The sequence below is a fragment of the Anthonomus grandis genome, chromosome 3 (genome assembly GCF_022605725.1).
Source record: "Anthonomus grandis grandis chromosome 3, icAntGran1.3, whole genome shotgun sequence".
NCBI classification, from domain to species: Eukaryota; Metazoa; Arthropoda; class Insecta; order Coleoptera; family Curculionidae; genus Anthonomus; species Anthonomus grandis.
In genome coordinates, this window is record NC_065548.1 from 47,176,970 (window position 1) to 47,194,682 (window position 17,713).

Below are 17,713 nucleotides of genomic sequence, written 5' to 3' on the forward strand. Positions count from 1 at the left end.
AAAATTTCTCAAAACGAATAAGAGTCTGTCACGAAAGAAGAAAATGTGCGCTCTTATTGGGACACCCTTTATATTTGGTTTTTAGGAAACCCCCAAAGAAAGAAGTCCAGAGGCGTTAAGTCTGGGGATCGTGCTGGCCAAGGCACTGCACTGGAGGTTCCAATCCATTTTCACTGAACCTGCCTTGAAATTATGTGCAGGAGCACTATCTTGTTGAAACCAACAACTATTGAATTATATAGTAATGAACTAAACTCTAAGTCACAAGTCTCAAATTTATTAAATTTAAGTCAGAGGATTTACGTGTTTTTTTTATTTTGTAAATTATCACAACGACTGCAGGTGTCACTATAGGGTTTGTGGAACCGTAAATGAAATTCTGTATTGAAAATAAACCTATAATAGGACAATTTTACTGGTAATTCTTGTTTGTCACTACAAAACTCCCGATATAATTTATACATCTTATTGACACTCAGTTCTCCTGAGATATACTTTGTGTTTAGATTGTCTGTTCTAGAATAATGGCTACTATACTTTGGAAACATGTTTATGTGAGAACTAACAAGATTCTTGCATGATTTTTTTATTTTATTTGGAGGCTCCTTTTTGCCACGCTTGCCAGATTCAATCATGTTAAGATCTGTAGTTTTTTTGCAAACAATCTGAAATCGTCGCACAGAAATGCCAAAAGTGCGTAAAAAAAATTGTTTACAAACTCGTTTCCCTACTAAAAATATAACGGAGCTGAGTTTTTATTTTTTGTAACAGCTGCGGCTGTACGCCTTTTAGGTGGAATTTTTTTAATGCAAGAAGATAAAAATGCAGTTTGCAGGTCATAGGAAGAAAGTTCATAAAACTTCTTAAACGGGTCTTTCCTTTGGGCCTCACTAATATTTTTGTTGCACTTATATCTACAAACGTGAGGATATTCTTTTAGTTCTCTTGCATTCCGTACCTTATTTTTTCTTCAAATATACTCTTTTCCTTCGGTGCGCAACCTTTTAGCAGTGTTATCTTTCCACCCTTTTTGACGTCGTTTCCTTTGTCTAGTTTTTGCTGGCGTTACATGTACATACATATTCATTTTCATGTTCAACTTCTACTTCTTCATTTTTCTCAGGAACATAGTCCGAATCTTCAGCAGTCTGAAACGGATCAGTTTCTGTAAAAAAAAAACAAAAATTAAACGCGAAAACATCGATTAGAATACCCTATTTTTTTTAAAACAAGTATCTAATATTGTAGCTTAAAAACTATAATTTTGCAATAAATTCAAGTAAAAAAAAGTTTTAGACTGTGCTGAGACTCCATCCCGTTAATGTAATTACTTTGTATTGTGACCCAAGCGCCCTAACTCTATACTATCTTGACTATAATTTCCATTTTTGCAGTAGATACAACAGTTCCAGTCGAACAATAAAAATGTTTATATTTTTAGAGCCGGGAAAGGAATAAGGAAAAATTTCATAATTCAAACATGGTTTATGAAACGCGTTAAAAAACTACCCTTGTTTCTTATGCAGGCGTAAAAGTGAAATATTTTTAAAATAATCTAACCTAACATTTTGTTATTCATAAAGATCTCTTAAGTTTCATTATTTTATACAAAATTAATGTACTTACCATCGCTTTCCCAGTGGGTACTCACTCGCTTGTTGATATAACACTAACAACACTGCAAAATAAATGTATTTCTAACTCAAACTAAGTAAAACTTCGACAATAACATTCAACCGTCAAACAATAATAGCTGTCGAAACTTTAGAAGTAAAATGGTTCAAGTGCACTTGAATCATTTTACCAGATACCGTACTAGTGGATATTTTGATATGCTTTCAAAGATTCCGAGAGATGGAGCCAGGGGACGTTGCATGAGCTTGAATCATTTTACCTCCAAGTTAGGATAACCTTTAGGTATGATATTCTGCAGTTAGACGATTTATTTAAAAAAGTGCACATGAACCCTTTTACTTCTGGGCCCCTTAATTATGAAACGCAACACCAATTTTTTTGGTTAAATAAGAATGAGAAAACTTATTATTTACATTAACCAACTAACTACAACAAGGAGTAGATCTGAGTTAATATTTGTCACAAAAATTTAAATAGTCCTAACTAAATTTATTAATAAGTTACTTTGCAGATAACATATTAAGAGTTTAAGGGTTTCTATTTTAGAGGAAAATCTACTTTTTCAAGTGAATGATAGGTGCAATTCAAATAAATTTCTATTTCTTCATTTAATCTTATCATATATTTCAACAACTTAAAACCAAGCAACAAAAATAAATATCACTTAAGCCATCTTTTATATATAATTAAATACAACCCCAAAAGGGAAGAACTTGTCCCAATTAAACTTACAAACCAGGGCTTAAATTTCGAGGACCAAAGGAATCCGGGAGGTAGAGTGTTCACGGCGTGCATGAAGTCCAGACACGCTCGACTTAAGGTCCATAGGTGGAACGTCTTTAAAGTCTGAAGCTTTTCCGCGGATAATCTTCAAAAAATAAATTAATTAAAATAAATGTTTATAGGGAAGTAGATTAGAGTGTTTTTACCAAAAAAAATATATATACCAAAATATGCAACTTAATAGTACAATAAAAATCCATTCTTTGCAGAAGTATAATTATTGAATATAAGATATATATTTGTCTATGGCTGTCAATAAAAGAACCGATATAGACGGCCTTAATTCTGCCTATTTTAATATAATAGACAAAATGCAATAAATATCGGCGTAGCGAAAACTCCTCTATGTGACTCCAATCACACTATATTATTAAAAAATAAAAAAGAACCTAAACAACTAACTACTAATAAGAAGTGTGTTGATATACAGGGTATCCCACGATCAATGTTACAGCCTGTACTTTTTTTATTTTTAAATATAACATTTTTTAAGAAAATGTATTTTTAATAGTTATAGGACCACCACCCAAAATTACCACCCCCGAAAAATTCATCCCCTAAAAACCACCCCAACTTTTTTTTTCAAACGGCTCCATTATTTCTTCTAATATTTGGAATGCTTGTTAAATTATTAATTCAAATTCATAAAAAAATCATGTGTTGACATCAACGTGACGGTGCGTACAGACTTGGACACGCATACAGTGAGCAGCTACGCATAGACATACATGAGCAAATGTGGACGGCGGTATCGTAGCATCTCGCCGCATGCGTTGCTCTCGCGACTGACTTCGAGATTCGAGAGCACGAATCTCGTGAGCCAGAGTGGTCTCGGTTTTTTGACGCGCATCAAAGAAACGTACAGTAAACAAAATTGAAAATGTCCCTCGCTCCGTGGCTCTTTACCCATTTATACGTAATTTAAGCACAATTTGGCTACACTGTATGAATGAAGAAAGTATAGCGGCATTTTTCGAAAATAAGTAACGGGGGCTGATGCGGGGGCAGCTTATGCGATCGATCCCATTATAACATTGTGTATAAGGTACCATTGTAAATTTTAAGATCTATTTTTAAGGAGGGTTTCTCCATATTAATTGGCGGCACGGGGATGCAGGTAAAATGTATAAGGTGGTAATTATAAATAAATTTGATGGTAAATAGAATTGTACTGTCTTTTGTGTTTATAAGTGCCTCGAGTCTATTTACGTGTTTAATTTTTTTTTATTTTTTAAGGTGTTTTATGTAATATTTTTTCATAATGCCAAGATTGCCTGGACAGAGGGAGAGTATCATGGAAATTCATACGAGAATTATTGTTATGCATGAGATGGGTGCCACCTTACGAGAAATAGCAATGGCTACGGATCTTTCAGTAAGTTTTTTTTGTATGCATTTTGTTTAAATTTTTTGTTAGGTAAAATCTATTTAAACTAAACTATGAAATTTGTCAAAAATCTTCAAAAATTCTCTTTAACTTTCATTTAAAAAAAAAGGTTTGTTTTTATACGGAACCAACTTTTTTTGATATCCCGAAATAAGCTAATAAATTTAATAGATCAAAAACGAAAATTATTATCTCATCGTCCTGGGAATCTATTCAAATAGGAGTGATTTCGAGGGTAATTTATAATTTTTTCATTAAATTTTTTATTTAGAAAAATAGCTGAAAATTACATATCTTAAGTTTAATTTATCGATAGATATGTAAAAAAGTTATAAAACTTACCTATATTTTTTTAACAAAGAAAAATATACATGTTATTGGGTCTATCAAAATAAAAAATGTTTTTGTTTTATTTTTAAAGTAAAATCATTTTAGATATGATTGATTATTTTTTTTGAGGTAGTATTTTTTAAATCCAAGCAACCCTTGAGTTTTTTAAAGTGTTGCAACGCGATATCTTGAAAACATTCAAGTTTTTTCTAAATATTTAAAAAACGAAGGTATAGTTTTTTTTTAGATAATAAATAAATTTAATGCAGTACCATACCCTAAAACAAGTATTGGGTTTAAAGGTTTCTCAAAAACGGTAGTCGAATGTAGTATAGATTAGCGATATTTTGAATTTTAAATTTAATATCTGACTCACTACTGCACCAGTTGAGGGTTAAGGGAAGTGGCCCTATTAAAAAATGTTTATTAAAATAATATTTAGTCCAAAACGCACCGTGAGCCAATCCACTACCTATTTACCGCATTATTTGTATCCATCTAGTATATTTTTATATCTGTATTTATTATTATACCTGTGAATGGTTTTTTTTTATGCCAAATTTAAGCTTTACCTCGTTAATTATATTTATTCGATTTAGTAATATGATACATATGTATATGCATTTTACGATATTAGACTGAGCATTGACATAAGTAAGCTTTGACATAGGTAATTTACGAAAAAGAAGAGAAGAATTCTATCGCCTGCTTTTATTATAATTTAAAATAATTTTGTCTCTTCGCGCCGGTTGTTATTTTTAAATATGAAGGTTTTATAAAAGTCATAGCAAACATTTTAATCTGAAATATTTTCACTTTGAAAACTTTGTCAATATTTTCGCTTTATTTGCTTTTCACCATATATTAAAAAAAGTTGTCATACAAATATATTTTGACGTAACGCTCTGAATGTTTTAAAAAAACACCAATAAATAATATAAAATTATATTATTGTTAAGAGACGCTGTTATTGCTTTTTTAGTACCTACTTTATTAACTTATTCTTAATAATAAAATATTTACTGCTATTTTTTATCATATATACATATAGGCCACCCCTTTGCTAAACTGTGGTCACTAACCTAATAGTATAATAGATATCTATTTAATTAATTAATACTAATTACTGCATTTGCTTTTAAACAGGCCAAACAAGTTAGACGCTGGACCCAACGTCAAGAAGCAGAAGGGCATGTAGAAACCAGACAACATCCTGGAAGGAAACCTGTATTGACCGAAAATATGAGAGAAGCTATTGTTACCCAAGTAAGAAATAACCCTTTCACAAATAGCCGGGTGGTCAAAGAAACCATGAACTTGGATGTTAGTATGCAAACAATTAGGAATACTCTTCGTTCAGCTGGAATAAAATGTAGACGGCCAGCCAAAAAGGCCAAATTAACGGTCGACAACGCAGAGCGAAGGCTTAGGTTTGCTCAAGAAAATATTGACCGAGACTGGTCAAATGTGGTATTTACCGAAAAAACGTTTTCTTCGGACATAAGGTCCCATCAATTAGTGTGGAGACCTACAAGTACCAGATATGATTCCCATTATGTCCAAGAAACTGAAAAAAGCGGGAGAATAACATTGTCATTATCGGGTTGGATGACCCAAAATGGACCCGGAATGCTGGTAACCACGCCACCCCAAATGAATTCCGCGGACTACGTGGACATTTTGGAAAATTCTTTTCTGCCTTCATACAGAATATTATATCCGGCTGGACCAATATCCTTTATGGACGATAATTGTCCAATTCATACCTCCCGTATGGCGAGAACATGGTTTGAGGAACATCCGGAATTTAATTTAATTCCATGGCCATCCAGAAGCCCCGACTTAAACCCCATCGAAAATTTGTGGGCTGAAATGGTGAATTCTTGGAATACTTTTAATCAAGGCCAAATTAGATCGAAGCAAACGTTACTAGCCCACGCTCAAAGAGTTTGGGAATCTTTCAGAGGGAGACCCGATTTTAGTAATTACGCGGGATTAATGCGGAAAAGGCTGCAACAATGCATTGACGCAAATGGTTTTTATACCAAATATTAATTAAGAAGCCATACCAATACCAAATGCACCCTGTGATATTAAATAATTATTATTTAAAAAAAAAAGGTAGAAGTTTCGAAAAAAACACAATACGTAGGCTATTTAAAAGTTTAAATAAAAAAGTATTTTTATTGTAGATTTAAATTGTAATTATACTTACTAAATCTTGTTAGGAGTAGTGTTGAATGTTATTAATTGTTATTAAGATGTTATACTTAAAGAACTGTAATTTGTCATTAAATAGGAAATAAAATTTTCGCTTTGAAACTGACCTTTGATCCATTACTTATACGTTTTATAAGGTTTAAAAAAAAAGTAAATAAGAAAAGATACGGGACTACTACAATTAAAGTTAACTTCGCTTCAATAAAAAAAATATAAAAAATAGTTTTTTATTCAAGAAGAAATCACGAGAGTGCCTTATTTACAAACGGAAATATTACTTTATTCATCACTTCAGTAAAAAAGTATGCTTTACTCATGAGAACCACATAGATTTTTTTCTACCTCTTACCAAAATATAGACATAAACAATTTAAAATATGGATTTGCCGAACAACATTTTGGGTTAATCGAACAAGTGGGGACAATTTTGAACAGTTTTTGTAAAAACAATGTCCACTTAACTTGATAATGAGTAAAAAAATTTCAATAACGCAAACTAACTTTCTTAATATGCAACTTTTACTATACGAGTATAGGCAATTTTTAGTATATCAACCAACTTCTTTTGACGAGTTCTACACCCTGTATTTTTATATAGGTATACTTATAAATAAAATGTGAGGAGAAAAAAACAAAAATCTTAATTTTTTCCCATATTATGGTAGTACTTAGTACAAGTACTTAGTTTTACAGTTTACAGCGCTAGACAGGGTATTCCAAAATAAGTAGTTTTGGTAGTATCTCAGCTCGTATTACGTTATTAATGCTAGGAGGCGGTGCTAACCATAGCGCGCTATTTTTTATGAAACCTTTAATGCTTTAAACAGGTTTGAGTTCGCGTTTTTCATTTCCTAGACACATGATGAAAGAGAAAAATCTCAACATATACAACATATACCTATGGTTTCTGCTGTAGCACTTAAAGTTTCTATTATTATAATGTTTCCTTTTTTATGATTACCTATATTTTGGTTTACACTTACTGGTTGCTGCCAGAATTAAAAAAACTATTATTTTATCATAGAATTACATCTGTTTGTTTACTTATTTTTAAATACACACCATATATTTAAAAATAAAAAAAACAAACAGGTATTTTTTTAAATTATATTATTTTATACAATAACGCACACTTTAAAAGTAAAAAACAATTTAAAATTTGGATTGGTATTTTTATTTAAGTTGCATTTTATTTTTCAAATGTTGGGTGAGTAATATAAAGTAATACTTTGATAAAAAAAAATTCAAAGAAAACATCGATTAGGATTTTTATGTAATGCATAAAAATGTAAAAACGATTTTTTTTTCTATTTATTTTGACAACAAGCAGCATTTGACAACAAAAATATAGGTTGTGAAAGATCAAGCAAAAAAATAATAATTTGGAGTTAAGAAATATAGTGTCCCAATAAAAAAATAACTGAAGGTAATTTCTCAAAAGTGATGAACCAAACAGAATTTTGAAGAGCGCATTTAGCCAACGTATAAAACACTATAGCGCATTGTCCTAAAAACTTTACATAAAGAAGAAAAACAAACTGATTGATTTTTTTAATATCAGCTTGCACAGCCACAAAAATATTCGAAACGTCCCATTGCAAAAACCCCACCTACTGAAAAATGAGTTCCGTCACCCCTGCCTATTTATACACGACTAATCTCGATCGATACTCTACACCCTAGCGCCCGCCGTACGCTACCCCTTTCAGTCAAAAGCCATGTTGCCAAATTGTAAGGCAACATGGCTTTTTTTTTGGAACAAAAGAATGGAAATGTAAAGATTGCACTATAATTATTAACAGAATATCCTTTTTACTTATTAAACTTTGCAAAAAAACCCTGCCTTTAAACATTTTCAAGAAGTAAAGAATATTTTGATGTTACACGATCAGCAGTTGCCAAGTTCTCATTGGGTTGACAAACCTACAATAAAAACAAGAGCCACGGACTAACCGACTACCAGGGGTCTTACTCAGACGAATATCAGGTCACAACTGCTAGTGTGGAGGAGAGATTTAATTAGTGGAGAGGTAATCAGAGGTTTAATCAGTACAATAGAGGTATTTTTATGATCTCTATTTTTAATAACTCAGCAGGGCATTTGCTCAATGAGCTGTAGAAAAAATCTCTCCTCACATAAAGAAATTATATAACAATCAAAAATGGAAAATGTCTCCCTTCTTCTTCAAAATCTTCCTATTTCTTGAAAAATTATAATCCTGAAAAAAGAACTGTTGTTTCTGACGTATCAAATTTCAGGCATATACAGCTCCGTTTATTTAATAATTCACGGAAAAAACATTGAGAAATTATCAATTCCCTTAAGGTTTTCCATTATGCTGTTGCATATGTTTGGCATGTCAAGGATAAAATTTAGATGCACTAGGCAATGCAACAGTTAGGCATTTAATCCAAATTGTATAAACCCGGCAATAATCTCTAAATATTAATATCCATAATAAATAACTTACCCTTGTGCATTGTCTAAACAATTTTCGTGTTTTTTTAAGAGGACCAAACATCTTAGTGTTCTAAAAATAAAAACAGATATATTTGTTATTTTAAAAGGATAAATATATACCTACTTTAAAATAGTTAAATATGACGTCACAACCCAACAAGCTGCACTCGCCGTATCCCATTTGCTATTATCTACACCAGTTAATAGTTTGTGTTTGGCAAGCCAAGAGACTTTCTCCAGAGGCAAGAATAAATGGTCAACTATATTTGAAGTAATGCCAAGCACAGCCATACATTTATCAGGTTCCTAAAAACATTTAAAATGTTTTATAAATAATGGCATACAGGGTATCAATTTAAAAATTTTCAATACAAATATCTCTGAACGAAAAAAGGTTAGAAAATCGCAATTTGGTAATAGCAACACCTTAAATTAAAGATCTTTTGGAAAAGTTTATAAGTGTGAGAAGTGTGTGAATAAATATATTTTTCCTAAATTTTATGCAGGGTTAAAGAAAGTTATTGTAGCGTTTTATTTTTCTATTTCTTATGTTCACTAACGCTCCATTGATATTTCATTAATTTCAATAATTATATTAATAATTTCAGTCAACTTCTTTTATCGATATTTCTTTAAATTCACACTGTCAATGACACATTACTACTGTAACGCATCACTCTCCTGGTTTTATTATTCATGCTTTCTGTTGACGGTCCGTCACTCTTCTGGTTGGTCTTAATTAATGTTTTCTCTGATTGGATTGACATTGACAGCTCAGGCGAGAGGTGGGGTCGTAACTTATTTAGTCGGTACTGCATCCATTTTTCGAGGACTTGTTCCCGTGTCGCAGGTAGAAGCGCACGTAAAAGGCCAGTTTTTTATTTTCGAAATTTGTGAAGCAGGAAGTGGCCAATATGGTTTATAATTTATAGTCCTTAATCTTGTTCCTTCAGGGAACTGTTTATTTCATAATTCTGGTGCAGGATGCCCGAGATTTTGATGGATGGATAATGACACTTAGCAAGGTGAGTGTGTCACATTTTGAACGCCATTCATTTTTTTATCGACAGTGAATACAATGGCAACCGTTGTTCTAGGGTTTTACTTTTCCGTTTTCCTCTTTATTCTTCTTCAATTGTTGATGGCTGCAGGCTTTTGATTTCCCCGGGAAATTGCTGAAAGCGGTGGAGCTGGGACCAGAACTAGAGCTAGTATTAGATATTCCTAGTCCAGATAGCTATGGCATACATTTACAGCCTCGATTTTGAAGGCCAGCCATTCATTTCTTGGAGGAATATACAGGCCAGTTTATTCCATTTATTTAAATATTACTAACCATAGATTTGTCTCACTTATTTAAATTTTTATTAATATACTTTTAATTTCAATTTATTGCTACAAATATTTAATCAATATCATAATTTAATACGTCAATTTCTTATCTATAATTTTAGTTATTTTTTGTTCAGTATTTTTCAGTACCTTTTTTGGTAGTTAAGTAGATATAAAACGGTTAAGGCTGATATGCCTTAGGTAAAAATGTTCATGAACTTTCCCCTGCGTAATACAAATATGTACTAAAAACTTTAATAATTGCAATTTATTTTTCAAGGGCTGAAATCTACCTAGTAGCTTAATCATAATTTAAATGTTACTTTTGATAAACTTATTTTATTTAATCATATCAACATTATTCATATTTTAATTCATAATAAATTATTAACATTTAACAGATTAGAACATGAGGTGTATACTTATCTTTGATGTAAATATAATTTGGTTGTATTGTTAAGATATTTTTTTTTGCCTCTTTAAATCTATTTTATCCAGGGTCATTTAATTGTTAATTGAAACCTATATACCAAGTGTTTTTCTTAGTTTTCTTTCATTTATAAAAAAAAAAACTAAGTGGCGCCTTCTTATTTCATAGTTATAATCAAGTTTAGATTCTTTAATAGCCAGTCATAAGTGAACCTTCAAACAATCCCAAGCCTCCAATAATTCTGAGCTACCGTCTGCAAACTCTTGGCAAAATAGTAACACTGTAAAGTTAACGCCACATTATAAGTTAAATAAAATAAATTCCGTTTTATAAAGAGCTATTTTATTTAATTAGATGCTCAAAATGCTTTCCATTTTGGGCTAAACAAAAATATTAATATTTTTTTAAAACTTATTTCTAACATACCTCTTGGAATAGATGCACACTTTGTAAATACATTCTTCACGTATCGATAATCAAGTACTTTACGTTGAACTTTATTTTTCTTGTTTGCTACTGATTAATAACCAAAGTCAAGTGCGTCAGATTTTCACAGTCAAAAGTAACAATAATTTTTCAATCCGATAAAAAAGTTTGTTTACTTTTTAGAATTTGGAAAATAAAAAGTTGGAATGAAGGTTTTAGGTCGTACCAGAAAGTAGATAGTTGGACCTAGTTTTAAAAATTATTTTACATTGTATATAGTTTTGTGACTTTTCACCAACTCACTCAAATACGCATACACAATGGTGTACAGTACGGCTGAAAGAATTGAAATAATTTATATTTCTGGTTCTCAAAATTGTTGTGCTTTAATTTTGTGAAGACGACCCTGACCGAAAAATAGAATCTTGCGAGAAAATTTTATGAGTTGCTCGAAAATGTATTAAAATCGTATACCAAAAACGGGCCATTGTTATCTAAATGAATGAAGCGAATTCTTATCGCGCGATGAGCAGAACGCATATTTGTTGGTCCATTATTGATATTTTGGATTTCCGTGGTCATTCTTTGTTAAGAAACTTTTCTCATTTATTTTGGATGTTTGATTGTGTTTGACAGGATACAACGCCAATAATATTATGGATAAGTTCAGCTTTAAATGCTGTGCAAAAAAGCACTTCAATTATTTTATTTGTGTTGGATGTAATTGTCTTCCTTTGTAAATCAGAGTTGCTTGGAAAGGGACTTCAAATCGCATTTAAAGCTAGGACAACAGAAAGTACTGTGCCTAAAAAAATGCCTTAGACAAAAAAATGCAAAAAGCAAAGACGTGTAACTCCAGAGTTTCAGGAGGACCAGAAAAAAAAGATAGCAGCAGAAAAAAAGTTGATTACTTCTTTAGAGGAAAAAACAGAAGAAGTAACTGAAGTTAAACAGAAGTTAATTGATTTGGAGAGCCAAAAAGCAACACTGGAAAAAAAACTTTTCAATCAATCACAGGATATCAACAATCTGATAAAAAATATGTGATTTAAGTGATACAAACAGGTCTATGATTTCTACAATTTATATATTGGAAACCGACAACAAGTCGCACTGGGAGGAAATTTGTATTCTTAAAGAAGAGATTTCCAAACTTAGGACTCAACCATTAAATCCAGCTCATCTGGCAACGAATCCTATACCTGTATCAAACTGTGTTTCAACAATATCCCTGATGAAATAGCTGGTGAGGGCTAACAACAAGGCTACACGACTATCTGATGGGCAAACTAAATCTTCAATGGAATGTCATGTTACCAGAGAGACAGTCTCTCTGGTAGCAGCTCGACCGAAACAACTCCAGATGAACCTGTGAGGTGTACTACTAAAAGCCAAAAATTATCTGTTTCTTCGGCTTTATCCAGTAAATCGCGAGTACCTATTTATGGAGATTGTAGTGCCAGAAATTTGTCTTCCATCCTTAAAAGATCGTCAGGTGAGTGCTATGAAATCACGGGCCAAGTAATGAAAGAAGCTCCTATTCACAAGTTTTGTAAAGACATCTTTAGTAATATTATAGATTTTATTAATAATGGTAATGTAGTTTTATGTTTTAATTTAAGTGTTACTCGTTTGTCATGGTCTGGTTTAAGAAATATTTTATCTCTGGAAAGAAGTACGAACATTATTTTATGCCTATGGTATAATTCTATTAGTCATGGTCAGTATTATTTTAACCTTTTGAAAGGTGTAAACTACTTTGTGCATAATTCTAATGCATCTGTTAGAGTAATCACTAACAATTATGTGGGATTATCACATCGACTAGCATCTAAATCAATATGTAAACTCTTGGCATTGAATTTATCTACACCCTTCCAAGCCTCAAAAATTGTTTTACAAACTTCACCTTACTTTAGTTCGGACTTGAATAATGATGGAGTGACTGAGAGGATTTTTTTTTTACGCGAGGGTCAATTGAAAGATTACTTTAGCCCTTACTAAAACGATTTATTAATTTACTGAACGTTTACTTTAGCCCTTCTAAACATACAATCGGTCAGACATAAGGTGGATGAGTTGATTTTGTTTTTGGTTGAAGAGAATAGTCCTGATATTGTTATTTTAACCAAGCATTGGCTCAAGCCAAATGAACCTTTTTTCATAAAGGGTTACATTTTGGTGTCCATCTTTTCTTGCAGTCAGTATAATCATGGTGGAACACTAATAATGTGCTTAAATGACTTTTATAATGACTTCCGTTATGTTAATGTTGATAAGTTTAATTCTTTTTTGGATAGAAAGATTTCTGAATTTTCCATTGTATACTGCAAGAAAATTAACTTGTACATCCTAAGCTTCTACAGGTCTCCTTCTGCAAATGTTAGGGTATTTATTGACAAGTTGTTAAATAAAAAAAATTTAGAATTAATAATTATAATTAATCAATAACAATCTAGTACTTTAATATTGCTTTAATTATACTTGGATTAAATGAAATTTGAATAGACGGATGGGTAATAACAGGAAGGAAAAAGGAGAGTAAAGGTATGGGAAGTGAGGATTAGAAAATGGGTACAAGGGAACCAATGGAAGGAGGGAGACTTACTATAGACTATAGAGACAGCTCAGGGGATCTTCTCAAAGGGAAGCCGACTAGCACTACCCACTTTGGTAGAGTGGCATGGATTCAACAATCAGAGAAGATCAATAAAATATAAGCGCCACCTGTTTTATCCCAGATGGATAAGAAAATCCCGATGACCAAGAAAACAGGAAGTTACTAAAAGCACTATACCTATTAACCTGAAAGAAAATCTCACAAGGAAGAACAGACAGTTTTAAGTGAATCTATATTAAAAGAAAAGTTAATAATCAAAGATATTATTTTAAAAACAAGTTATGTTGCCCTTCTTAAATATAGTGTCTATATCAAGACTAAAATCCCATATTATGTTGTTCGGGGCTAAAAGTTCGCGTGAGTACTTTCGAAATAGGCGTATTTATCCAGTATATACAAGATCTATACGGTCTATTTCAATAAAATAACTAATATGCACCTAGTTATTATGAAACTATTCAAAACAACGGTGTGGTAGTAAAATCTAATAATGAGAGTGATAACAATGTAATTTTGAGGTTAGTATTTAGTCTAATATACTACAGTAAAGCTAATGAATGTTGATAGGACTTTGGTTTACTGGTTAGGTTGTTTTACTGATTGCATGGTTCACTATATATACGTCACAAACATTGATCAAACCTGGCTCCAAAAGGGCTGCATGATTGCGATGGGGGACCTGGGTGGATCGGTTTAACAGTGAATGTCAATGTAGATGTTGTAGACGTTATTGGAGTAGATGAGTGGAGATTTCTACCTCTTATAATAGTGGATAAAGACCATACCGGGGGATAAAAAAAAAGGCTGAAAGTGGAATAATACCCAGATTGAGGAATCGCCAATAGAGTAAGTAGATATAAGCATTGACGGTAAACTTAATGGTATGCGTGACTCTACTTATATAAAATTACATGTGTAATATGTATATTATCATAAACCAAGATGCCAAATGAAAATATTAGGACTTACCAATGGAATTGGCCTCTTCTCGGGAACACAAAACTGGACACTTAAACAAAGAACCTTGAAAAAGTTGGGATTTAACTACACCACTTATATTCCTGCACTATTGCAGTATAGCATTTAGTATCCACAAATTAAAATACCCAAAAGGTGAGTTTTCAACTTTTCATTGGAGTAAAATCGGCAAAAATACCAAGAAACAACCTTCTTCAAAGGCTTGTTCTTCAAGACTCCTAGAGGTCAAAGATTTTCGCGCCAGAAATGGTTTCAGTAGGGATATAGGAGAATGAGCTGGGATCTTATTGGCTAGGATATGACTTCTGACATTAGTGAAATCAAAACAATTAAAAAAAATAATGTTATGATTAATAATTTGAGTTTCATCATGAGGGTTGAAAATTATTGATATCAAAAATAGAATTAATACTGAAATGATAACTGTTTATTTTATTAATTTTAGCACCAGAATAACTTAGAAATTGCCTCTTAAAGTTCTATAATCGAGCTATGCTTTCGCTAACATTTTAGATTCATTTTATTTTATTATTCTTTATGTATTTGGCGAAAATAAACTGTAACAAAGTTAGAACGTATTTTCGAGTAAAATATCAATCAACGCCTCAATACTACTCACTGGTGACCTAAATGTGGATTTTCTGGATTCTGTCAGAAACACAGCTCAGTCAGAAACACTTTTAGACTATGTTTGTTCAACTTATGGCAACACAAAGGTTATTCGTAATGTGGTGAATACTGAACTGTCCGACCACTATGTTGTGCTGTGCTCCTTTTTGCAAAACACTAATCATTCTGTGGTCGCAGATAGGGTAAGAAGATTGTACACTAGAATAAACTTTCATAAATTTAAAGAACTTTGTAATGCAGCAGACTGGAAAAGTTTAATGTTGGAGAATAGTAATGAACCCCTTTTAAAATTTCACACTAAGTTAGTACAGGTTTTCGATTTAGCTTTCCCCTTAGTTAAAAAAAAAGAAAACCCTGGTACACTAAAGCACTGCTAACTTCAGCTAAAAATTTCAGATCATTGCATTACATTAGAAAATTTGCAATTGGCAATGCACATTTTGGGTCTTATGTTAATAAGTACCGCGGGATTTACCGAAGCTCTATTAAGTTGGCAAAAAACTCAAAAATCTATAAAAAAATATAAAAATATAAATCCAACAAATCTAGGGAGACTTGGAACATGAAGGATGGTGTACAATGTGATCCTGTTCCTGAAGCTTTAACGGCTGAGTCCCTTAACATTTATTATCAGGGTATATCCTTGTATCTCTCTGAGAGTTTGCCCCAGTGTAATGTCGATCCAGTCTCTTATCTTACTGGCATTTAAGTCCCTGAGACATTTTTCCTTGGACCTACAGATCCAAATGAGACTGAAGCGGTCCTGCGAGACATAAAGAGTAAAAATTCTGGTGGATGGGATGGAGTTTCGGTGAGAGTACTTACTGCATTGCCACAAATCTTACTTTCTGAAGTAATCAATATTTCTTTTTCATCTGTAACATTTCCTTATTCTCTTAAAGAGGCTTTGGAGATTCCATTGTACAAGGGAGGTGACCACAATTTTAATGATTTTAATTTTAGGCCAATAGCTCTGCTTCCTACTCTTAGCAGACTGATTAAGAGACTGGTTAAAACTAGTGTGATAACCTTTCTTAAAAAACATGGACTTCTTAACATCTATCAGTTTGGTTTTCGGGAGAAAGTCGGCATGGGCGATGCTCTTTTCAACCTTCTGGAGAGCCTCTACTTGGGGTTGAATTCTGGTGGATGTGCGGCAGCGGTTTTATGTTACTTATCCAAGGCTTTTGATTGTGTGAGTCACAGAATTCTGCTGCAGAAACTTGAGATCTATGGTTTCAGGGGAGTTGCTCTTAACTGGTTTCGGTCTTATCTTTCGGGTAGAACTCAGAGAGTGCTCTTTGGTGACACTAAGTCTGGTAGGCTACTCATGATACTTCTATCCTTTAGGTGTGATCTAGAGGCACTTACTTTGCATAACAATTCAATCAGTCCATTTGCCACAAACAAATTTTTGAAATTTTTAAAAGAACATATCTTTTACTTGCAAAATAAATTGTCATCTCATTGTTATGCTATTAGAGTAACTGCTAATTCCCTTAAGTTTGTTGTAGCCAAAAATGCTTGCCATGCTCTCATTGAATCCCATCAGTTTGTTCCCAGTATCTGTTTAATTCTTTATTTGTTATGCAGAATAAGGCAATTCGCTATATGTGCCGTGTCCCTTCTTGTCGGGATCTTTTCCTTAGGCATTCCATCCTAACCTTGCCCTCCTTATTTATAATGGAAACAGCTTGTATGGTTCATAAGAAATACAAACATGAGCTTAATTCTCCATCTGAGTACAATCTTCGTAACACATTTTCTCTGCCTCTTCCTATTCCAAAAACTGAGAGGGTAAGGGTCTCGTTTGTATACGGAGGCAAGAAGCTTTTTAATTATTTACCTATTAATTTGAGAAATACTGAATGTGACCTTAAACTTAGGAAAAAATTAAAGACATTTTTACAAAGTGCTTTTTACTCATTGGATGAATTTTACGCCAGACACTTGATTTTTGAATTTGAATTTGGTAACCTTAATGGCGAAACTTACTTGTAAATTTTAAAAACCACCATTCAACCTAAAGTTGTTGAGGAAATAGAAAATTAGTTGGATTTCATGGGGGTAACCTAAATGAAGATTTGCTACATTTTCAACAAGATGGAGCGCCACTCCGCTATGGTCTTCCTATAAGGCGATTTTTACATGATGCGTTTCCAGATCAATGAATTGCGGGGAAATGGCCGGCGAGATCACCAGATGTAACACTCCACGACTTTGTTCTCTGGAGTCACTTAAAAACTTTGATTAAAACCCGCTTCACTCGATGATCTTCTGCAACAGATTATTACAGAATGTGCATCTATTCCGAAAGAAGTGTTTCAAAAATGTGAGAAATAAGCTTAAAAATAGATTATACTTTTGTTTAGCCCAAAATGTAATGCATTTTGAGCATCCGAGAGGTGTGTCACCTCTGGAATTACATGTACATCTGACTAATTCAACTGCGGAAGTCGCAGAGATTGACCTACTAGTCAG

The 17,713-nt window shown here is 32.6% G+C and overlaps 1 protein-coding gene across 1 annotated transcript in view; it reads right to left on the reverse strand.

Moving 5' to 3' along the window:
- Nucleotides 1-2,206: 2,206 nt before the first annotated feature.
- LOC126733815 (peroxisomal membrane protein 11C) overlaps nt 2,207-17,713 on the reverse strand; it is a 36,327-nt gene continuing 20,820 nt past the window's right edge. Inside the window, exons 3-5 of the mRNA XM_050437229.1 lie at nt 8,941-9,122; nt 8,827-8,886; nt 2,207-2,503 (exon numbers count right to left, since the gene is read on the reverse strand). Coding sequence (XP_050293186.1) covers nt 2,296-2,503; nt 8,827-8,886; nt 8,941-9,122 — 450 coding nt within the window. The 3' untranslated portion in view covers nt 2,207-2,295. The remainder of the gene's footprint in view (nt 2,504-8,826; nt 8,887-8,940; nt 9,123-17,713) is intronic.